Source organism: Sardina pilchardus, chromosome 1, assembly GCF_963854185.1.
Source record: "Sardina pilchardus chromosome 1, fSarPil1.1, whole genome shotgun sequence".
Taxonomy (NCBI): Eukaryota; Metazoa; Chordata; class Actinopteri; order Clupeiformes; family Clupeidae; genus Sardina; species Sardina pilchardus.
Genome location: NC_084994.1, coordinates 46,291,640 through 46,314,813, shown reverse-complemented (window position 1 = coordinate 46,314,813; position 23,174 = coordinate 46,291,640). Strand labels below are relative to the sequence as shown.

Genomic DNA, 23,174 nt, shown 5'->3' with positions numbered 1-23,174 from the left:
CCAGCAGACACACATCTTCCAAGCACCCTGCTCGTAATCTGAAACCCAATCTCCCCAGCGCTGGTGTTACACAAGACTGTAGCGACGGCCCCCCTGGGCGCCCAACACAGGCGCAGCTTTCTGCTCCGCGGCTGCTGTTATTCCAGCGCGTTTGACTTGAGTCGGCGCTCTCCTCCTCCTCCTCCTCCTGCGCTCTCCACATCAGAGAGCACCTCCCTGAGGCAGACACCTGGCTGACCCCTGACCCCCCCCCCCCCCCAACTCGCTCGCTCCCCCCCACTGGGTTGCAACCCGCCGGTCCCGGTCAATGAGGTCGCCGCGGCGTCCAATCGGGAATGGGAGGAGGGCGGGCAGTCGTGGATGCGGCGAGGATGGGACGGAATTCTGCGTTTGTTGACCGGGAAGACTGGAGTGGAATTTGGGCGTTTGTTGACCAGAAAGATGGGCTGGAATTTGGGGCTTAGGTCAAGTCAGGGATGTGTGTGTGTGCGTGTGTGTGTGTGTGTGGACAAGGAGAAAGTGGGGAATGTCCTCTCAGGGGTGAGAGGTCAGTGGTGTCAGCTGTGTGATAGACTGTTGAAGAAGGAGAGGGAGGCCTAGACGCTGGGCGGCCTTAAACAAGACAAGCGCAAATCACAGCTCTCTCTCATCTCTTCAACTGTCAGTTCAACCGGGACCCACTGGACCTCTGGCATTTGCCAGAGCTTACAGGTTCTCTTTCCTTTCTCTTTCTCTCTTTCTCTCTTTCTCTCTTTCGCTCTCTCCCTCTCTTCTCCTGCTGCTGTTATCTCCTCCTGGCTCAGCGCCTGCCCTCCCACTGCCCTCTGTCTTTGTCCCTCTCTCTTTCTCTCTCTCTCTCTCACACTCTCTTTCTCGCTTTCTCGCTTTCACTCTTCTCTCACTGTGGTGGCGGCGGCGGCGGCGGCTGACGTATACTCCGATCACAGCGGGCAGCAGATGAGCTGTGAGGGAGGTCGTAGAGGTCAGACCGCAGAGGTCAGACGAGTCACTCGCTGAATAACAACCGGTCGAAAGTACTGCCCACGTCCCCGACGAAAAGGACAACAGGTTATTGCTTCAGGTATCGTCGCTAAGAATAATAATCGTAGCAGATTTAAAACAAGTTTATGTCCTAATTGAACTGGCTTCCATCATGCCTGTTGGCCCACATGAACCACAAACATAAAAAAGCATGAACATATATACCCACTTCAGCAAGCCGTAAATCATGTGAATACAGAACAGCTGATTGAATACATTGATTAATGCATGCCATACATAGATAGGGAAGTCTGAGAATCCCATTGGAGTGTCCTGCGAGTATCCTGCTGTAGGCTCAGTGTACAAGCTCCGCAGAGCCAGGACCGAAGGATGGATGAGTTGGGAGATGAGGAGAGGAGTCTGATTAGGCCTGAGGGAGCCTTTCTCTCCCCCACCCCATCACTCCCAAATAACCCAGCAGGCCTCTCATAGCCTCACACACTACTCAGAGAAATATAGAGACAGACACACACACACACACACACACACACACACACACACACACACACACACATAGACACACAGACACACACACACACACACACACACACCGACACAGACAAAGGGAGAGCAAGAAAAACAATCTCTCCATCTCCCCTCTCTCTCTCTCTCTCTCTCTCTCTCGCTCTCTCTCCTTGTGGCCGAGCCAGAATAATAAAGGCCATTTCATCTGTCTTCTCCGATGCCACGTCTCCGTTCTCTTCTCTTTCATCTGTCCCCTCTCCTCTCCCTCTCTGGTCAACGATCCCTGCTGCGGTCAGGCCTCGCCGCGGAAACAGCCGGCCGAGGCGGGGCCCATCGATTCCACTGACCCACCAGGACCATTCATGTAATCTCACCTCGAGAGCCAGAGAGAGAGAGAGAGAGAGATGGAGATGCAGAGAGTGTTGGGAAGAGAAGTGGAGTGATGGAGAGAGAAAGTGAGTGGGAGGGGAACCCCCCCCCCCCTCCCCTCCGTCTGAAGCACTTTGCCCCTCATTTCTTTTTCATGCGGTGAGTTGCCCTCAGGCCCACGAGCTCTGGCACTCTCCTCCATCCACAGACAAACAGCTGGCAGGACTCCAGCACCTCCAGCACCTCCAGCCTCTCCGTCCAGCCCCACATCCACCTCCACCTCCACCACCTCCACCACCTCCACCACCATGCAGCTCTGGCTATTAACTAATAGCCAATCGTTATTACAGTTCTATAGTTAAAGGTGCCTCTGCTAGCTGATGCGATTGGGTGTGCTGAAGGCCAATGGAAACGTGTGTGTGTGTGTGTGTGTGTGTGTGTGTGTGTGTGTGTGTGTCTGTGTGCGTGTGGGCGTGCGTGCGTGCGTGCGTGCGTACGTGCGTGTGTGTGTGTGTGTGTGTGTGTGTGTGTGTGTGTGGTGCCTCCAGTGCCTAATGGTGGTGTTGGTGCTATGTGGGTGCCTAATGTGTCAGTGCTGAGTTGGCCAGAGTGGTCAGATGATCAAAGCACATCCACCACTGAGTGCCTGGTTTACCTGAAGAGACTCGGTGGTGAGGGGTGAAGCTCTCCTGGTGCAGCGTATAGCTAGCGCGTGATCATCGATATGACAGACTCGTGTGTGTGTGTGTGTGTGTGTGTGTGTGTGTGTGTGTGTGTGTGTGTGTGTGTGTGTGTGGAGAGCGGTTCTCCAGTGTAGCGTATGTTGCTGCTGGCGCTCCCGGGCTGCATTGCGCTCTGCGGCGGTGGCTGCTTTCTGGCTGCGGTTTTTGTGGCACTGCAGTGGCAGGCCGTGATGGAGCAGACCTCTCAGGGTTATTCAACCCTCTGCCCCTGCAGGGCTGTGGGGGGGAGGAGGGGGGGGGGGGGTTAGATGCTGCTCCCGCTCATTGATGGCCACGAACCACTGGAGTATAACCGATGGGAGGGGGGGGGGAAGTCATCACGGACATACCGGTGCAAAAGTCTGATCTATAGTGCCATCTTGTGGCAGGGAGGTGAACTCACACTGCTCAAACAAATGAGCCAAGGCCTGCAGGGATGTTTTTTATTATGAAGAGTACCATCAGTGCATTATTATGCCGGTCTCCTTCAGCTCACTGAGGAGAATTAGATCAGTGTTATTGGTGGATGGGACCTGCTTTGAATGATTACATCTCCTGAAATAAAGTCCACCGTTGTCTTTGTGTTGTGGAAAAGTGAGTCCTTGGATTTCCGTTGCTAGATTCATGCCGGTGTACTTTTTCTTTGCCCTTTGTTTTTCTCCCCTTCACCCATATTTAAGAGTTGTCGACCTTCGATTTCATTTTTCTCTCTTTTTTTGTGTGCAGATCTTCGACACGGAGGGCAAGGACCAGGACCAGGAGAGGGAGGTGTGTTTCGTCGACATCGCCTACGATGAGATTCCCGAGCGATACTACAAGGAGTCTGAGGTGAGGACTACATGAGGGGGCCAGAAAAAAGGAGAATTACTATCCGAAAAATCACAACTTTTAAGGCTAAGGCATGACATGATCACTCTAAATGTTGTAGAAATGTTATTGATGATGTTCTTATAGTAGTATTTGACTTGTGGGGTTATAAAGAGACATTAGCCCTCTAAGGCGTAGCGTGCATCTAGCTAGCCACGGAGGTGGCCCACGCATCCTAGCGACCCATTACCCTCCAAAATTACTAATGGATTACTGATGGACTATTTATTCCCTATACTGGACTGTTTGAACCTTCTGATACTACAAATGACTTTACTCTACTGTAACTGACCCTAGGCAGATGGGTTGGGCCCTTGAGTCGTGGATCTGTCTGAGGTTTCTTCCTATTATCCTATTCCATGTATCTCCAATTCTAGGGAGTTTTTCCTTGCCCCTGTTGCTCATGGGCTCTCTTTGAAGGTTTAACACTCTGTAAAGCGCCATGAGACATGTGTAATGTTTTGGCGCTCTATAAATAAAATAAAATTGAAATTGAAATTGGAGGTGATGTCAACTTGTCCTGTTACTCCTTTAGGTCACGGTAGAGTAGTTTGTCTTGTCTTCCATCTTTTTCCGTAAGTCGGTCTCGTCTCACCTTTGTTTCTTTTCCCCGTCGCCGGGGTGCAGGACCTGCGCTACTTCCGCTCGGAGAAGACGTCGCGGGGCGTGCTGCCCGAGGGCTGGCGGGACACTCAGGAGCCCATCATGTGCTCCTACAAGCTGGTCACCGTCAAGTTCGAGGTGTGGGGCCTGCAGACGCGCGTCGAGCAGTTCGTGCACAAGGTGGGACCCTCTTACCTGTACGCTCGCACACTCACCCCGGGGCCATATACTGTATGTCATATAGTTACCTCCATAAGTATTTGAACACATGCTAAAGTTAATGCTGTAGAGAGGAATAGAAAATCATCTTTTGGAAATGGATCTTAATGCCTTAAAAACCTTTAAGGACATCCATTTTCTTTGTGAATGAATAATGTATCGTAAATAAAGAAATGTTTTTCCTTAAAATACAACGAAAATCAAACCAGCTAATAGGCTAACTGAAAAATCTCTAGGTATGGTGAAGGGTATGTGATGATGTGGGGTTATTTTAACTCCAAAGGCCAGGGGAACTTTATCAGGTTGCATAATATCCTAGATCCATGAAATAACTGGTCTTTAAAGACAATTAAAAACTGTACTTGCGCTGTATTTGTTATACTACTCCAAATAAAGTACTATATTTACGCGCTTGCTAACAAACATGTTAATCGCTGACTAACGTCTCCTGTGGGTTCCTCCGTGGTGTCAGGTGATCCGAGATGTTCTCCTGCTGGGCCACCGACAAGCCTTCGCCTGGGTGGACGAGTGGATTGGTAGGTCCTGCCACGCAGCTTGGACCAAGACCTCAAAAAATAGTGAAATAAGTGAAGAAATACATCAGTGGATTAAAAAGGAAACGAGTTCCAAGTAATTTAGTTACAAGCCAAGTAAAGACTAATGATCAGCTAAACGAGTTATGAAGCTGAAGTGCATTTGAGTATAAATGTATAAATGAGTGTATTCATGATGGAGTCATAGAGTGTATAAGTGATCTGTCATGTCACCTGCATGTGTTTTGATCACTGCAACCAAACCCATCCTCATCACTCACCACCCACACCTCTCCTCCGCCTCCACCAACTTGTACTAACACTGCCCTGGATGTGTGCCAATGACTGTGTGTGTGTGTGTGTGTGTGTGTGTGTGTGTGTGTGTGTGTGTGTGTGTGTGTGTGTACGTGTGTGTGTACGTGTGTGTGTGTGTGTGTGTGTGTGTGTGTGTGCATATGTATGTGTGTGTGTGTGTGTGTGTGCGTGCACTGAGGACATGTAGCTTCCTCCATTTGCTCCATCACAGCATGGAGCCTCGAGGGCCACGCCTGTGCGCTCAGGTCCAGGTCATGATTACCCTTCTCCCCCATCCACTGCTCCAGCCTCTCACACACACACACACACACACATACACACCCCTACACACACACACACACACACACACACACACACACACACACACACACACACACACACACTCTCACTCTCAGCATACCAGCCCTGCTGGCCCGGAGGTCAGATCGATGCCTCCACACGGCCCTGTGGCCAGCAACAGTCCCACGGTGGCCCGGGCAGATTAGTGCGAGCCAAGAGCCCGGCCTCCTCCTCCTCCTCCTCCTCCTCCTCCTCCTTGACCTGCAGTGACCGGCACCTGGCCTCGGCGCGCTCGTGCTAGATTAGAGACCAGGATGCTGACCTCAGCGGCTCTATTAGCTGATGAGCGCCGGGCCGCCCTCGAGGAACTCTTCACGGAGGCGGGGAGAGAGACCAGGTGCAATCACACAGCAGTGGGCTCTGCCCATAGACTCTCTCTATATATATACAGCCTATGGCTCTGCCAGCAGAAATGTGTCTCAGTGGACTTCTGCAACATAAAGGTGTCCCTGAATGCCCGTCGTCAGTTAGCAGAAATGTGTCTCGCGTTGTCACGGCGACCTGCTCAATAGCAACATAATGGTGTCTCTGAAAGCCTCTAGTAGTCAGTTACACTATTTCAAATGCAAAATGGAGCAGACGTCCCATAAAAGCATATTTAGAGTTTCTTCGTGTCGTATAGTATTTTCACTCGTGCCCTCCTCTCAAACCATTATGCTATTGTACATGATTACAGACACATAGTGCATCATGTTCCCAATGGGTGATGATGAATAGGTTATGAGATTCCTGGCTGCTGTTGGACAATGTGTGATTGGGCTGAGAGGATGTGAACGGAGTGTGTGTGTGTGTGTGTGTGTGTGTGTGTGTGCCTGGTCGTGTGTGTGTGTGAAGTGCTCTCCACTAACTCCTCCTGTGTGTGTGCTGACGGGTGAGTAGCTCACTGCTTGTGCTCAGTGCACTGGGACGCCCTCTCTCTCTCTCTCTCCCTCCCTCTCTCTCTCTCACTCTCTCCTCTCCACTCTCCTGGACAGAGCACCTCACCTCACCTCACCTCAGATGCACGTGGCCTTCTGGAGACTTCTTTTCTCTTGCGTTCATCAAGACCCTCCTTTGCTTTTTGCCTTCTTCTTCTTTTTCCCTTGGGACTGTTTGGGTTTTGATTCCTCTGATCCAGCTCCTGTGTTTCCTTCCTCGAGGGTTCTTTTTTTTTTTTTCTCGGATCTGCTGAGCTTTAGGCCCGACTAGCTTTCACAGCAGGCTCCAGGCTCTCTGTTTCTCTCTGTCTGTCTGTCTGTCTAACTCCGTGGCCTTGGGAAAGCTAGATCAGCCTCCCTTCCTCCCTCCCTCCCTCCCTCCCTCCTTCTCCCCCTAGTGCTGGCTTCCTGCTGAAGCACTAACCCCATGGCTGCCCCTTCAGTGCCATGTAGCCTCTCACCCCCTCACCTCCGCACTTGCACACGCCCACCTCCCGGTTCGACCAATCAGAATGTCCGGTTTGACCAATCAGAATGTCCCTAATGGAAGATACCCAACATCTTGCTCCACCCCCACTACCCCTTCCCCCCTCTTTGCAGATATGACTCTGGACGACGTGCGGGAGTACGAGAAACAAATGCATGAGAAAACCAACATTAAAGTTTGCCTTGAGCAGCAGGAACAATCCGCCAGTTCACCGCCATCCCCGGATGGCATAGAGATCCATGACAAAGCCAGCGTATGTGGTGTCTGTTTGTTTTTTTGCATTTGGGGTGTTTGTTTGTTTATTTGTCAGCCTCTTTGTGTTTGAGTGTGTGTGTGTGTGTGTGTGTGTGTGTGTGTGTGTGGTTCATATGTTCCTCTCCCTCGGCGCCCCGGTCACCCTGTGACTAGCGTGCCCTAATTGCACTGGCCATCCACCCACTCTCCCAACATTCACTCACTCACTCACTCACTCACTCAGTCGCCATCAACATCCATGACAGCCACTCACCCACCCAGCCACGGAGCCGTGACAGCCTATGCAGTCGTACCGTAGCCATGGAAACCCTCTGTGAAGTGGCCTGCGTTAACTCTGTTAGGGATGGATGCTCATTGTGCCGCATATTGTGCATCACACTTAGCGATTAGCAGTGATTAGCCTTTTAGCCAATTTTAGCCTGCCTCATTAGCATCGAGCATGCAAAACAAATCAGAAGCCACTTCTGGGACTGAAACATTTAAGTGTGTGATGGTGTGATGCCTCAACCGCGTGCTGGACTAGTTTGTATCCTACGTCATACACTCCCCTCTCTCTCCCTCTCTCTCTATCTTGAATTTCCCCTTGGGGATCAATAAAGTATCTATCTATCTATCTATCTATCTCTTACCTTCTCTATCTTTATCTCTCTTTATCTCCCTCTCCCCCTCTCTCTCTCTCTTTCTTTCTCCTTTTCTCTCTCCATGGTCCCTCTCTCTGACTCTGCCTTTCCCCCCCCCCCCCCTCCCAGACATGACGATGGATGAGGTGAGAGAGTTCGAGCGCACCATCCAGGCGGAGACCAACCAGAAGATCGGGGTGTTCCCGCCGTCCATCTCCATCGGCGAGACGCCCCTGTCCTCCCTGGCCCCCACCGGCCCCGCCAGCGCCCCCTCCACCCCGCTCTGCACCGACGCCCCCGACTTCCTGTCCATCCCCAAGGACCGGCCCCGCAAGAAGTCCGCCCCGGAGACGCTCACCCTGCCCCAGCCGTCCTCCGCCCACGACGACGACGACGCCTCTCCGTCCACCCCCGGCCCGGCCACCGCCCCCATCTCCAACCACGCCCCCTGGAGCTCGGAGGCCGCGCAGATGGAGTGATGTCCCTCGTTTGCTGCCTACAGCCCCCCCCCACCACCACAACCACACACACACACACACACACACACACACACACACACACACACATACGCACTTCTGCTTCTGCTTCTACATCTACCTTCCCCCTGCACACACACACTCACACACTTCTGCATCCACCTTCTCCCTCGTCACACACACACACACTCACACACACACTCTAGACACACCCTTCACCTCTGGCCTCCCGCCCACTCGCCGACAACATCTGCATCTCCTCCCTCTTCTTCCTCACGTTTCTTTGGCACAGCTCGACCAGACCCCCCCCCCCCCCGCTCCGGTTCCCGCGCCACCCTCTCCAGTCATCGTCCAGTCTCTGCCGCTCACGCCGTCAGTCTGTCTCCTCCGCCAGGACTCCCCAAACCCCACCGCTTGATGCCGCTGGAGGGCACCACCACCACCACGTGTGGGACTTGGAGGGTAGCGAAGTCCTCCCCCGGACGGCCCACTCCGTCTCTCCCAACCCCGCATGATTGGTCATCTCTGGATTCCAGCCGGTGGCGAGCTAGACCACATCCTCGACCCAACAAAGAGAATATGCATTCATTTAATCGTGTGTGTGTGTGTGTGTGTGTGTGTGTTTGTCAGTCTACTCTGTGCACCAGTTATAAAACAATGTGTCCATGTCCTCTCTGTTAATCCCAAGACTTTGCAAAAGCCAGACACAAGTTACCAGTTATTCACCTTCTCCTGTCTTTTTTTCCCAGGAGTTTCGCATAGACAAGCTTCCATTTGCGTAGCCATACAACCTGTGGCCTAAGTCACGCTGCCTTGGCAGCACAGATGTAGATATTCTTAGCAACACTGCTGATGGTTTTGAAATGTCATTGCAGTGTGTGTGCGTGTGTGTGTGTGTGTGTGTTGCTATGACCACAGCACCGCGTAGGACGGAAGCTCGGAAACTGAAGCGAAGCGACTTAGCTCCGGTTGGCTCGGTGCGTCTCGAGTGGCGTCGGGATCCGCCTATCGAAATCGTCGCTATTGTCCTGTAGGTCTGCACATGCATTGCATGTGTTCTCAGTGTCTCTCAAAAGTTAGACAAAAATCTCGACCAATCAGAGAAGAGAGCATGAGAAAGGCGGAGTTAATGTTCTCAGGTCCCGCCCTTTTTTTTGATAACACAGGGCAGGATATGGACTTCTTCCCGATCCCTGCTTTTGCTAAATATCTACCTGTACAGCTTTCTCTACGTTAACAAAAGCTCTTGATAATCCAACCAAGTTTACACACCAGTAGATCTATAGCCACGGGGGGGAGAGGGAAAACTGCATCAGAGAAGGAATCTGACGAATGGTGTTTTATTTTGAGAAATATGGCTCCAAACTTTTTGCCAACATATGGAGAGTTGTCAAGTCAAGTCAGTGTACAGCAGGGTAGAGTTGATGTCTCAGACAGACGTTAGGTGCCAGGGGGTGGCTGAATAGCATTTAACGTGGCATTCCTGGATAGCCGTGCTTTTGCCACCATGGCTCTTAAATCTGAACAGAAGCCGTATGAAGTCTGTGAGATCGACCCTCACATACCATACATTTAATATCGCTCAGCCATTGGACTGTTCATACACAAGATCTATGGATATACTGTATGTACACATCCAATATGTGTGTGTGTGTGTATGTGTGTATATATATATATATATACACACACATACATATACATGCACACACACACATATACATACATGCACACATGTATGACTGGACGGCCAGAGTGCAAACCAGAGTGCATTGGATGTTCAATTGATGTCTTTACTCATGGAGTGGACAGGGCAGTAGACCAACTGCCTGACCTTTACATTCGTGGAGGTCACTTCGAAACATGCCTTATGCGCCTGGTCTATTCATCAGTATACTCTGAATGCTGAATAGGATTTGCTTAACCAGTCCAGGTGCACAGCATTTAAATGGTGTAAACAACAGCAACAACAACAACAACAACAACAACAACAACAACAACAACACTGTTGTCGTGCCAACTCTACTGTTAGACACAGGGGAGGAAGGGACAGGGTTTTGATTTGATTTGTGAAGAGATCATCTCCTGGGTTTTAGACGTGCCAACTATACTGTTACACACAAGGGAGGAGGTGACAGGGTTTGGATTATGATTTGTGAAGAGTTCCTCTCTTGGGTTGCACTTGTTGAGGTAACTTTGATAAACTGCTCTTTGTCTTTGAAGATTTGCCATCGTTTCAGAAGGGGGGGGGGGGACCTTAAAGCCGCATGGAATGTTCTCCAACATATGTACGTATAGGGAGTATATATGGGTCTATAGAGGCAGAATAGGAGGTGGAAGAGTTGAATGTGACTTAATAGGTTGTAGTTATTTGCCATATGATAAATATGAGTCTCCAATCAAAAACTGAGCATGCTCGGAGAAAATAACCCACCCAGTGCCTCTGCATGTGAAAAGTGTATCTTCTAGTCTGTATACCAAAACCTCCTGCAAACAGTATTTAAAAATGAAACCATGAAGGAAGTTCTGTCTTCTGTGACGTGTTTTTAATTTGCCTCGCTTGTGAAGGAGTCAAGTTAGACATCTTCTTCAATTTGACATATCAGATCATTGGATCAGCTGTGTAATAGCCTAATGTGCTTTCAATGAAATGCTTTTCTGTAAATCTGAGCACAAACAGTCCATTCGAAGTTAGGGGTTGTGAATTGATATTTCCCCTTTTTGGCAATCACTGTTCTATTCATTTTTTCCTCCCAAATAACGTGAGACTAGAGAAAGACAACCGTTGAAGAGTGGACTGTAGCTAGTGCACTCAACGCTTTTAACAATCAGGTGTTCTTTTTTGTAGTTTGTTGGTAGTCATTTATCCTTCTTTCAATTGGAGCCTGACCATAAATGAAACACAACCTTTTTCAGACCTTAAGGGAAGATCCTGAAATACTTTGCTTTCTGACCAAAATGTTATCAAAGGACATGCGTCCTAGTTTGACTATAAAACAATGTAAAGCCATGCTCCCCCTTCGGTGCACAATTGTGTGTAGTTCACCTCAGATGCTTTCCACCACTAATGGACCAGGGCCTAATGGATCCATTCAGATATCCTACCTTATACATTCACATTGTCCGCAAGGAGGACTCACAGTCTTTTGTTGGTACTCCTTTGGATTATACACAGCCCAGCCTAGCCAGTGGATTTTCATGACGTTTACCAAAATCCCAGGGATTCGTGTCATTGTTTTTTGATTTTTTTTTTTTTTTCCCAGTGGTTGTGCTAACTCCTGAGTTATAAAGAGTAAATTGTAAATAGCCTTTGTACAGATCTCCTCTGGTTTTAGACTTCCTATTATTTATCTAAAAGGAAATGAAAGTTGTTAGCATAGAGACTTGGGTCTCTATCACATGGGGGGGGTCTCTGCTACTTTGAATTATTCCAGTTTGTTTAAAATGCTGTAACATAATCAGTTCAACATATCCTTTTTGCTATAGTATGATTTTTTTTGCCTCAAACATCAGTTTGTTCAGTCATTGTTCAGTCGTTTAAGTAGTTTCTATTAGTTTCTCACCTGATCTTGTGTTGGGGTATTTCTTTCAACTTTGATATGGTCCAAGGATATTTTGTTTGTTAAAAAAAAAATTACGCAACGCATTTTATATTCTTTAGTTGTTCTGTTACAGTGGAAGCATTGATGTTTTTTAAATCTGAAGGTGAAGCTCCTTGTTTTTGTTACTTATACTTACTTACTTATAAGTAGCACCTTGAGTTGTTTTGTTATGGCTGTATTTTCTATTGGAACCCATTTGCTCAGAAGGACCAAGCCTTTGTGTCACTTTACGTGCAGGTGGTAGACATGCTGTTATTTTTGTGGTTGCTAAGTGCCATCCTCTCTCAGCTGCTGAAATTTGCTCTGGGTTCTTCCACTCTGGTATATTTGTATTGCCCTTGGATATATTTTGTTTGTTTTAGTTGTAATTAATGTTTTACTTTTTTCTTAAATCTTGTAGCAAATAAAAGTTTACTTGCTATTTAAAATATTTTGTGTCAAGTCCTTTTTGAGTGTCCCATATATATATATATATATATATATATATATATATATATATTGTGTGTGTGTGTGTGTGTTACAATTGGTAACTTACCCAAATTGAAGTGTTTATTTAGTGAAGACACTAGCTGCACAAGAACTGATACTGACCTAAATTAGATTAGTGGAACAATATTTAATATTTAAAAAAAATATTACCAGCTGTTTTATAGCCAAAGGGAGGCTTAAGAAGCTATTAGAAGCAGAAGTGTCAATCATTGTGGGCCGTTTCTGATTTAAAAAATGAATTTCAGATGTTCCTTTTCCTCAGAATAAATTTGCTTCTCTTCGAGGTTGGATTTCTCCTCATTGTTTCCATTGTGAGATTATAATAAATCACCAAAAGTGATATTATACCTGTTTTCAATCAACTTTAGCAGAGGTGCCAATAATTCTGGATGCTACTGTAGGCTACTCCTGCAGACCAAAGTAAAAAAAACAAAACAGTAGAATTAGGCAACCCTATAGTTGGAGAGTACTTTTGTGTTGTTTTAGGAAGTGTCTAATGAACTTTTAGTTGTGCCTGGGTGTTTCAGAGATCTAGATATGAGCACAGCATATTATAGGCTAGTCTACGGTAGACTATTGTAGTAGTAGTAGACAATTTATTGTGACAATTGTGGCCTATTAACAGCAGTGGAGATTAATTATTCTCAAAAAGTAGTTTAGAGAGGAGGAAGTAGTCTGTAAATAATTGGTCCCAAATCATTGATGTCTAAGTGATAGAATCATAGAGCCTATGTAAAAATATATATATGTAGGCCTACATGAATATGATTTTATTTATCCATTTTGCGATGAATCTACAATCTCTTCCATGCCACAGTGTGGCAGCATCGTTCTTTTTTCGTCTACTCTTGAAAATTATACTCTTTGGTCAGCCAGTGTGTTCTCGCGAGTTCTGAGCATAAACGAGTTCTGCGATCGAAAAGATGGCAGCGCTCTTTGAGGTTTCCACGCTTTGCTCACTAAGTGTAGAGCAAAACAACACAGAATCGGGAATACAAGGGATCGAGTTGGATAGGGATAATGATCATGTCGTTGTTACGGACTCTAATAGATCCGTCACGTTATATAAGGTAAGGTGAATCGGGCAGATATGCGATCATTCAACGATTGCCTGCTGCCATGCTTGCTTAGGAGCCCACCGTGACACCCCCATGCTAATCTGAATTACTCTCTCGGTCCGTTTTACACGTATAATAAATGCAATGTGGTTAAACAGTTTTAGAAGGGGCGTCACTTGGCACTCTGTTAACTTCATGTCACTTTCGTACACATCGCATTCGTAGAAAGTATGATCATAGCAGATGCTAAGCTACCTACCTAGACGTGGTCTCTTGAAAAGGAAAACAACCTCCTTCCCCGTCTGAGAACGCATACAGTTCATGTTTGGTATCTCGGGACTTATGAATGGATTTGTTTGTTCTGACAGGTCTCCGACCAGAAGCCCTTGGGTAGCTGGACAATGAAGCAGGGCCAGAGAATAACTTGCCCAGCCGTTTATAACTCCAAAACAGAAGAGTACGTGGTAGTGACAGATGATAAGGTAAACAACAAAGATGGGCTTCTATTCTGATATTCATACCTTAGCGGAACTTAAAGTCAGTCATTTATGCAGTATGTTTTGTCTTTTGTGAAAGTGAAATGCAACGTTATGGTATCCCTCCTTAGGTTGTAAGAGTTTGGAAAGATGACGACATCAATATTGACAAGGCATTCAAAGCTACTGTAAGTATGATCTTGATATATCATATCATATGCATTGACTCCGTTCTTAAACTTTTTGAAGAGACCTAAAAAGACCATTACGTTTTCATTATTTTTCTACCTTACTAATGCGTTGGTATTTCTAATTCTGATTTCACCGACAATGCTTTGTGATGCATTTTCTTATTTGCCTTAACACGGTTTTCTTGAGCGCTGCCCATTCTCTCCTCCTGCCTTGTTCTGTTGTGTTTTTGAGTTGTGTTTTTGAGTTGTGTTTTTGTCACCTGACCTGGTTTGCCCCTGTGCTGTAGGTGTCCGCCGACGTGTGGAGGATCCACTCGGCCCCCGGCCAAGAGCCAGTGGTTCTCTTCCAGAGAGGGGCCACGCGCCTCCTGGACGCGCTGTTGGCCGAGCCCCAGCAGGACGTGGAGAACGTCATCTCAGACGACGAGGTCATCAGGTAGGCAGGCAGGCAGGCCGATAGGCCACTGCCAGGCATTTAAGGTCACAGATTTCTAGCTGTTCAGAGTAGAATCCCATAGCATCTTGATTCTAGAATCTCACAGAGTCATGTAGGATTGGGAGAAACCTGCTGCAGGATTTGAGGTATTTTCCTAGTCCATATGACCAGGATGGACAAGAACATTATTTTCTGTTTCAAGTCACATAGAGGATGTTTGATGTTGTTGATGGGAGATTTGCAATCTGTTTCATATTGTCATCAATGTTATTCTCTAGGTGGAGTACTTTTATCACATCAGGCAGACAACAATGGGTTCTCTTCATCACAGAACAGGTAATACTACACCCTTCGCTACTTTTTTTGGTATATTCCTTTTCTGTGTGTGTGTGTGTGTGTGTGTGTGTGTGTGTGTGTGTGTGTGTGTGTGTGTGTGTGTGTGTGTGTGTGTGTGTGTGTGTGTGTGTGTGTGTGTGTGTGTGTGTGTGTGTGTGTGTGTGTGTGTGTGTGTGTGTGTGTGTGTGTGTGTGTGTGTGTTCCTCCGGTACTTAATGGACCGTTCCATATGTTGCTTCAGAAAGGGGAGCACTTTCTGCGTGTGCAGAATCTTTTCGACATGGCGAGAGCAGCGTATCGTTTGGAGGGCACGGGCTCTGCTCCTCTTAGCTTCTCTGCCTCACCCCGCAGTGGCAACCTACACGTCCTCAGCCTATGTGAGTCACCACACACAACAGCATGTGATGTTGACAATGTTTACCATGATGTCATTGTAAACTGATAGTGTTAGTTATTTGATAGACAGTGTTGGTAATCTAAAAGCAGTTAATAGTGTTTTGTTTTGGGGGTTACATTTGCCAAAATCGTGCTATTCTTTTGAGGACGTTTACTTTTTTGTGTCTAGTCAGTTATTGTACCTGGGAATTGTCTTTTTTTTTGTTTTAGTAGCAGTACCACAATCCAAAAGAGAACTCTCACACCAGTAATTGCCGATGCAAAGATACAGAAGGTTTATTCCATCAGTGAATAAAGTGTGAAGTACCACCCAGTCATGTGCAAAACGTTTTCAGTCGTCAGACAATCCTCAAAGCACCCGAGTTGTTGGCGCGAGACCCTATCTGCTGTTTTTCTCTTAGTATCAGAATACATTGATAAGAGTCACTGGATTTTGTGTACATTCTCAAAGCTAATGGTCTTGGGCAAATGTTTTCCCAGTTCTGTTCTTGCTAGTGTTCAGAATTGCTGTCTCTGTGCCAAACCCTGTGTGGCTTGTACCCTCTCATCCTTCCCTCCTGTTCTCGCCTCCAGATCCGGACGGCTGCGTGTACGTGAGCGTGGTGCCCATGAGGTTGCCCGGCGGTGCGCAGGGCGAGGTGCTGCCCCTGCCCAGGACCCTGCTCCTGCGGCTGCCCCTGGGGGGCGCTGCGCTGGCGTCGGCCTCTGCCGTGGCCCTGGACGCGGCCCACGTGGCGGTGGTGGGCGTCCCTCATCCGTCGGCCGGGGCGGGCAAAGGTAAACCCGTCCAGCAGAGCGCTCGGTTTTCAGATCACCTGATTTATTTGGAGCTGCCCTGAACTTAGGTTATGACCAATTGGCCTTTTGGTTGGATCTTGTGCTCATGTGTGGTGTCTCTCTCTTCTCCACTCCAGATTACCTCTGTATTTGGAACACCAATTTTCAGACTCTGCAAGCTGGGAAGGAAATGGCCGGAAGAATATATGGACAGGTCAGTCAGGAAGAGAAACGTTCTTGAAAATTTGATCAATTTGTTTTGGCCCCCCTGTAAAGATCAGCAAAAGCAGAAAATATAATCTGTTTCTTTGTTTGTTTGTTTGTTTGTGTGTTTGTCTGTTTGTTTGTTTGTTTTGTTTGTTTGTTTGTAGTTGTGGTGCTACAGTGGGAAGCTGTACGTTCCTCATGGAAAGGCTTTGTCTGTAATCCCCTTTGAGTGTCAGAAATCCTCCTTGGCCGCTGCTCTGGGGAAACTCAAACAGTCTGGAGGCTGCGGTAAGCTTCTATCTAGCACGGCGCTCCATGCTAACAGTCCCCCACGCAGTTGATTTTGCCTGTAGAAAGGCAACGGGAGTTGTTATTAGGTGTTGGCTAATAATAATAATGTTGGCCTTTTTATGGCTGATATCTGTAGTAAGAAAAGACAGGAAAGAGGGTGACATTTATAAACAGAAGTCTCTTAAAATACCAATGTTTCTGTGTGAATTTGCTAAAATGGGATGTTAAAGTAAATAAATTGGGGAACGGAAATGACTAATCGACTTGTGCCAATAGAATGGAGTTCCTCTAGTCGTGCCCTGTGTGATTCATTCTTTCCCCTAGTTGTCTTTGCTGCAAATGTTATGGTTAGGGTTTCCAACCAGGAATTTCCAGAAATGCATGTGAATGAATAAACTAAGTATAGAAGAAAAGAAAAATGTGTACATAGGTCTAGTTTAACTCTGTATGCAAGTAAAGCTACCATACATAATACAGACACAAGGGGGCGCATCTGGACTAATATCAATAGCACTGATAATATGAGGATGCAGTACTGATGAGAACCACTGAGTGCAAAAGGGGACTGATAAAGGCCCACATAGCAACTAACTCATTCTTCTGTCTATACATGCTAAGCATGTTTCACTCAGCTAGAGGACTTTTTTGGGTAACTCTTGAGTTGTGTAAAAACAAGAGAAACTCCAAGGCACTGTCATACAGTATAGTTCAAGTTAAAAAGCCTTTATTGTTGCGCCTTTACCATATTAATTTAAACCTTTACAAAAAAAAAACTCTGCATTTCGGCAATCAAGCCTTCATCAAGGAGTTAACCATTTTGTAACTCTGAGTTGTGTATTTGTGTCCTTATTTTCCTCTGTTGTGTGTGCAGAGGTGGCCCCTCCCGTCCCTTTACCGTCGTGGGGGGCAGAGACTCCCGAGGACACGTCCGCTGCTGGGATGGAGACGCGGAAGAATGTAAGACACCTCTTATCGGCTCTTCTCACAGCTCTTTTCCCCACACAATGACTTCTTGATCCGGTTCCGTTCTGGAATCTTTGAAGTTTGCCATCTGTACCTACAGTAGGCTGGGTGAACCCTGCCTGACCTCAGTGACCTGCCGGCCGTAATTTAGATTTCGCCCGGCAGCTCGGGCTGGAAACCTGCACATCTATCTCCTCTGTTCCCTGCCAGAACCTTTGGCTCCAATCAAAACTAGCTTATCCAAAAGATGCATCAGATCTGATTGGTTGAAGGATTATCCAAGAGTCATGATTTGAACGATGCCAATAGAGCTCGACAGTCCCGCCCCTCCTCCAAGAGAGCACGCCTCTTGTGCCGTAGAAATAAAGCACAGACTCCCCATACTAATGCTCCATCTTAAAAGGTTGAGCTTAGTATGGGGATAGCCTGTGATTCCACTTGATTTGAGCAGAACCGTAAACAAGACTGTGTCATTAGTGGAGGTCATTGCATATTAGAAGCTAATGGAGCAAAATGGTAGACATCCTTAATTACCTTTCTCTCGAAATGTCACAAGTCTTCTGAGCTTCACTGGACAAACCAGCTCTCTGTTGGTTCCAGCGAGGAACCAACTTTTCAGGTTCCAAACTCATTTATTGCTGGTAAAAATGGCTCCAAGTTTGGAATGCGAACTGGAATGGAACAAGTTCCCTGGTGGTGGAGAAGGGCTCTCTCTGTCTGCCATTCTGCTGACCTTTTAGAAAGGCAAGCTGTAGACGTGCAAAATCTTGCAAAAAGCTCTCTTTCCGTCATTATTATTGTATGTGGGTGGTGCTCTGCTGTCCTGAGATTTCAGTAATATGTCTTGAGGCACACTATCATAGATATGTCTATGTCCACTATACTTCGGACCTCTTCTCTACATTGTGTTAAACGTGATAGTTCTGGACCTTCTAATGGTTAAACTCCGACATGATTTGTTGAAGCATTAGAAAAGCTGTTTTGCCTGACAAATGTTTCTCTTGTCTTTTCTTCTCCATAGAAGTTAACACGCAAAAGCCAAGGAGCCCCCAGCGTAACCGCTGACCAGTTAATTCAACAGATCAAGGTAACCGCCTCTAATCTAAAGCAATATGACCAGTTAATTCAACAGATCAAGGTAGCCGCCTCTATTCTAAAGCAATACGACCAGTTAATTCAACAGATCAAGGTAACAGCCTCTAATCTAAAGCAATATGACCAGTTAATTCAACAGATCAAGGTAGCCGCCTCTAATCTAAAGCAATATGCTGCTTATTCCCCAGGACCTCTGAATACCACCCTCATTAACTGTGCACTAGCACAATGCTTGTTCTTTAAAATGATGCGGTTACTTTACTGTTTAAAGCGCCGTAAAACCTCGTCAGCATTCTATATAAAAACTCAAAGGATGGGCCTGTGCATGTTCGTGCTGTCCGATCACCTGATAGCCATTTTTTTTACGCCTGGATCAGTGGCTCCCCTGGTAGCCATTTTATTTACCCCTGGGTCACCAGCGACTCCCCTAACGTGGCATGTTATTAACCCCTGGATCACCAGCGGCTCCCCTAACGTGCCACTTTATTTACCCCGGGGCACCAGCGGCTCCCCTAACGTGGCTGTTGTCCTGTTCCAGACGGGCTCGGAGGAGGAGGTCCAGAAGGCGGTGGCGTCCTTCATCTCCAAGTCGGAGCTCCCGGCTCTGCAGCTGGCCGTGGGGAACCTGGCGTCCGCTCTGGTGGCGCGCAGCCTGGCCGAGCCCTCCTACTACCCGCACAGCGTCCTGGTGCAGCTGGTGCACACGCAGTGTCTCTGCCACAGGTGAGCACATGGGCCTGGAAGGGGTTCGGAACACACACACACACACACACACACACACACACACACACACACACACACACACACACTCTTGAAGCACCATAACACTGATAGACATGTCGGTCATGCAAGGGTTGAAAAGACTGGTCAGAGAGGGAGAGAGAAAGGGGAAGACATGGGCCTAAACACCACTAAGCCACCAATGCCCACGTTAAAACTGCTTTGCGGTTTGATGGTGGTTCGGTAGTGGTTCTTTACATTGCTATCAGCAGTGACACCATTTGTAAACAGGAAAGACTGTCTTTGAAATAATGATTTGAGTAAAATGTTGTTTGAAGCATATTTGGTTCACCATTATCTTAAACTGCTTCTTGACCACACTAAAATAAAAATGTAAGGCACTGTTCCATTCTATATTTGTATTTCTAATACCGGGCCTAACTTGGCGAGGAATGCCCTGTTTTAAAGTAGCGTTACATTGTGATGGAAAAGCAACCCATCAACATGTGTTTGTGTCTCTCCTGTCTGTAGTGTATGTCCTGACCTCCTGAAGCTGGCTCTGGAGAAGAAGGACTATGCCCTGTGTCAGTTCTGTCTGCAGGCCTTCCCAGACATTCCGGAGGCCCTCACCTGTGCTTGCCTCAGTGTCTTCCTCAGGTAAATGTCCGCTACTAGCTGAAAGAAGATTTTAGTTTTTCATGAGAGGATATCTGCGTCAATTCCTGAACAACTATGCACCAATTTCCCTTACATGTATTAAGACATTTTTATACAACGAAAAAAATAGGACTAGGCTTAACCTATGTACGAGAAACCAACCTAATTGTCTGAGTAGTCAGCAGGTTTTGGTACATCCACTTAAGGGGGAAAAACAAATCATTGTTGACCTCCCCATCATGTTCCAGCTTCAATTTGAATTTGAATCCCAGACTTAAGTGAGGCATTACACGGGGGACCTTTCCCTTAGCCAAAGCTTCAGTCCAGTAACCCATACTGACTCCCTATAGACCCTTTCAGCAAGAAAAACAAAAACAATGCTAGAACGTTCTATTTTGTTCCCAAACTACTTTCGCTGCATTAAGATAATGTTAAGATGGAATGTTTATACAGAAACCTTGTGGGAACAACTATGACTCTGATAATGGAACTCTCTTGAACCGGTCTTTTGCCTCAGCACCCCAGACAGTGAGCTGGAGGCTGTTCCCCTGGAGACGGACAGCGTAGCGTTCGTGGAGGGCCTCAGTGCCACGACGGCGGCGGAAAACAAGGAGGAGGAGGAGGAGGAGGAGGAGGAGGAAGAGGGGAAAAAGGGGGAAGAGACCCGGCAGAACGGCTTCAGCACGGCGGCACCGCAGGAGGAGAACAGCTGTGAGGCCCAGCTCCCGCATCACCAGAAACCCAAGCTGACCAGCACCATGCGGCTGGACATGACGAGGCCTATTGGGCTACACAGAGCGGTGCTACTGTATCCTTGGCTGTAGAAGCTTACTTGTGGGCCCTGGTGATCTTCCTTACATCAAAGGGGTACATTTACATGTAGTTTGTATACACTGAAATATAATTCAAACCGGTACAAAACAGGGAGCTTCAGGGAGCTTTGTGAATTGTATTTCTCTTGTATTTCTCTTTTTCTTTCTCTCTCTTTCTCTCTCTCTCACTCTCTGCCTTTCTTTCTTTCTTTCTTTCTTTCTTTCTTTCTTTCTTTCTCTGTCTCTCTCCCTGAAAACATTAATTAAATACATACAGTATATGTAGCTATAGTAACCACGTTTGAGGAGCTGGTATTGGTTTGAATTTTGTCCTTGACGGCAACTTCTCAGAAATGAAATCGTACAGACTCCATACAGTGAGAGCTTCCTGTTGCCCCATCTAAAGGAACTCACCACACCACACGTCATAGTAAGTATCTGTTAACAGTCACAACTGACACTTTTTGTAATTATAATCAAATTCTTATGCATTATGTTATTTTAAATACCGTTAAGCTTTTGGAATGGGAGATTTTTATCAGTGCAATCTTTAAAGTGGCTCTTGAAATCACTAAATGTTTTTCCACAATTTTCTCATCTATCTAAAATACACCTAGTATAGCACTTCAAATATTGTTTCTGTTGTGTCCCCAGCTCTATCTCCAGTACTTACAGTTTTTGTATGTGAAGTACTACCAAGACATCAACACACGGGTCCCTGCGTTGAGGTCACCGACAATGTCACAGGTTGGTGCTAAGGATGGTTTCTCCATCTCCCTCCGATTCATAACGACATCCCATCTGAAAAGGCGCTCTAACCGTTAACACCTGTATCCTCCCCTTGTGCTCCTCGTGACTCTAGATCATTGACTGGGTTTGTCTGCTCGTGGATGCCCATTTCACGGTCTTAGTCATGGCTCCAGAGGCGAAAGAGTTGATAACAGGCCTTCACAGATTTGTGAAGGCACAGGTGAGCGTTCTTAAACTATAAATACACTGAACAACACAACCCACGTTTTCATAGGAGCTGTATCTGTGGCAGTTTCCTTTCCTAGGCGTGGTATAGTAAACCTGTTTTGATTATGTTCCACACTTACCTTGTTATGTGTGGAGACCTCAGAAAAGGAACAGAATACTGATTATCTAGACCCTTGTCTTAACTGTGTGTGCACTTAACAACTCCATTTATCATTTACCTATACAGTATGTCTGCAAAGGTAAATTAAAGTGGTATCTTCATACATACGTACATACACATATATATATATGAAGATATACATATATGACCACACACACACACACACACACACACACACACACAGACTAGTCATCTGCGTGCAGAAGATGGTAGCTACAGTAGATGTGTCCTGCGGTAGTTTGGTGTGTTGGTCGTGCACATTCTAAAATAAGGTATGGTAACGTTACACTTGTGCTCAATGTAGCACTGACCTGACATGAAATGTGGGATTGTATACGGGAGGTATACTGAAAAGTCACCACCACAGCACAACCACGAGAAGCTTGACCATACAAAATAAAATCTTAAACAGATTTGTTGTATCTATTTTTGGACAAATGTACTGCGGAAGGAATCGACTGGAAGAACAATGCTGAGCTAACTCTGCTTTTGTGTTCCCTTGCTCGTCTCTTTCAGACGAGGTTATTTGCTGACCTGGGGAAAATCGAGGGCAGTCTTCAGGCCCTGAAGAAAGCCAAGCAGCCCAAGGATAACGGCCAATACTCTATTGAAGTGATTGAGTTGTTTTAAACCAATTGTACAGACTCTTTTAAACAAATATACCTGTGCTCCTCCACCATGAATGATGACATTTTTCAATAAATGACACAAGGTTTGTGTTTGCCAAATCTGTTGACATTGCAACATTGTTATTATGTATTTATATAGGACAGGCCGACAACATGAATTGGAAATAGAAAAAATTAATTGCAAATTACAGCCAGAATTATTGTGTTCCAAAGAGTGTAGTTGCTTTTTAAGCCAACGTGTTTTAGGGGTCACTTATTCTGTTACGAAGATAATGTTAAGAACTGTCATACAAGCAGAGCATGTGATGCATTGCCCTATTTTTGTAGAAGAGTACTTTTACAACCAGATTTAAAACCAGTGTTTGATGATTACATGTTTTATGTTTGCATTGTTCCAATTGTATCTTATAGAGAATGTCACATACAGTGTTGTGTGTAATTCAGATGTCCTTTTGGTTTTCTTAATGTGATTTTCAACGAATATAATGGAATTTTCATATGAATGCATTCTGGTGTGTTTGGCGTGTAATGCTAGGGATGATTAATGTCTTTCACTATGTATTTGATGTAATACTATTTTAATAATGTTTAAGTTGCCCACCATAACAGTGTCACTAAATAGGCGCACCCCTACTCTTCAGGCTTTGATCCGTCGACCCTGAGCGCCATGCTTAAC

At 46.4% G+C, this 23,174-nt stretch overlaps 2 protein-coding genes across 2 annotated transcripts in view; both read left to right on the top strand.

The window, feature by feature from the left end:
- The window catches only part of LOC134093370 (cytoplasmic phosphatidylinositol transfer protein 1-like), a 72,631-nt gene extending 60,376 nt beyond the window's left edge, over nt 1–12,255 (top strand). The window contains exons 6-9 of the mRNA XM_062546454.1: nt 3,324–3,425; nt 4,092–4,247; nt 4,759–4,822; nt 7,882–12,255. Of these exons, the coding sequence (XP_062402438.1) occupies nt 3,324–3,425; nt 4,092–4,247; nt 4,759–4,822; nt 7,882–8,231 (672 nt within the window). The 3' untranslated portion in view covers nt 8,232–12,255. The remainder of the gene's footprint in view (nt 1–3,323; nt 3,426–4,091; nt 4,248–4,758; nt 4,823–7,881) is intronic.
- Nucleotides 12,256–13,219: 964 nt separating this feature from the next.
- nol11 (nucleolar protein 11) lies at nt 13,220–23,005 on the top strand. Its single transcript, XM_062546450.1, has 18 exons — nt 13,220–13,386; nt 13,743–13,856; nt 13,982–14,038; nt 14,329–14,477; nt 14,756–14,813; nt 15,055–15,190; nt 15,783–15,986; nt 16,124–16,200; nt 16,358–16,481; nt 17,356–17,441; nt 18,469–18,534; nt 19,081–19,265; nt 19,794–19,919; nt 20,437–20,727; nt 21,083–21,161; nt 21,386–21,478; nt 21,594–21,701; nt 22,386–23,005. The coding sequence occupies exons 1-18, from the start codon at nt 13,240–13,242 to the stop codon at nt 22,497–22,499; spliced, it is 2,214 nt and encodes a 737-aa protein (XP_062402434.1). The 5' UTR covers nt 13,220–13,239; the 3' UTR covers nt 22,500–23,005.
- Nucleotides 23,006–23,174: the final 169 nt, after the last annotated feature.

Bases quoted from the DNA above. Each gene is read 5' to 3' on its own strand.
- nol11 (XM_062546450.1), top strand. From the start codon at position 13,240: ATGGCAGCGCTCTTTGAGGTTTCCACGCTTTGCTCACTAAGTGTAGAG. The intron at 16,201-16,357 runs GTCAGTCAGGAA...GTTTGTTTGTAG, and splicing joins CCGGAAGAATATATGGACAG to TTGTGGTGCTACAGTGGGAA. The intron at 21,479-21,593 runs GTTGGTGCTAAG...TCGTGACTCTAG, and splicing joins GGTCACCGACAATGTCACAG to ATCATTGACTGGGTTTGTCT.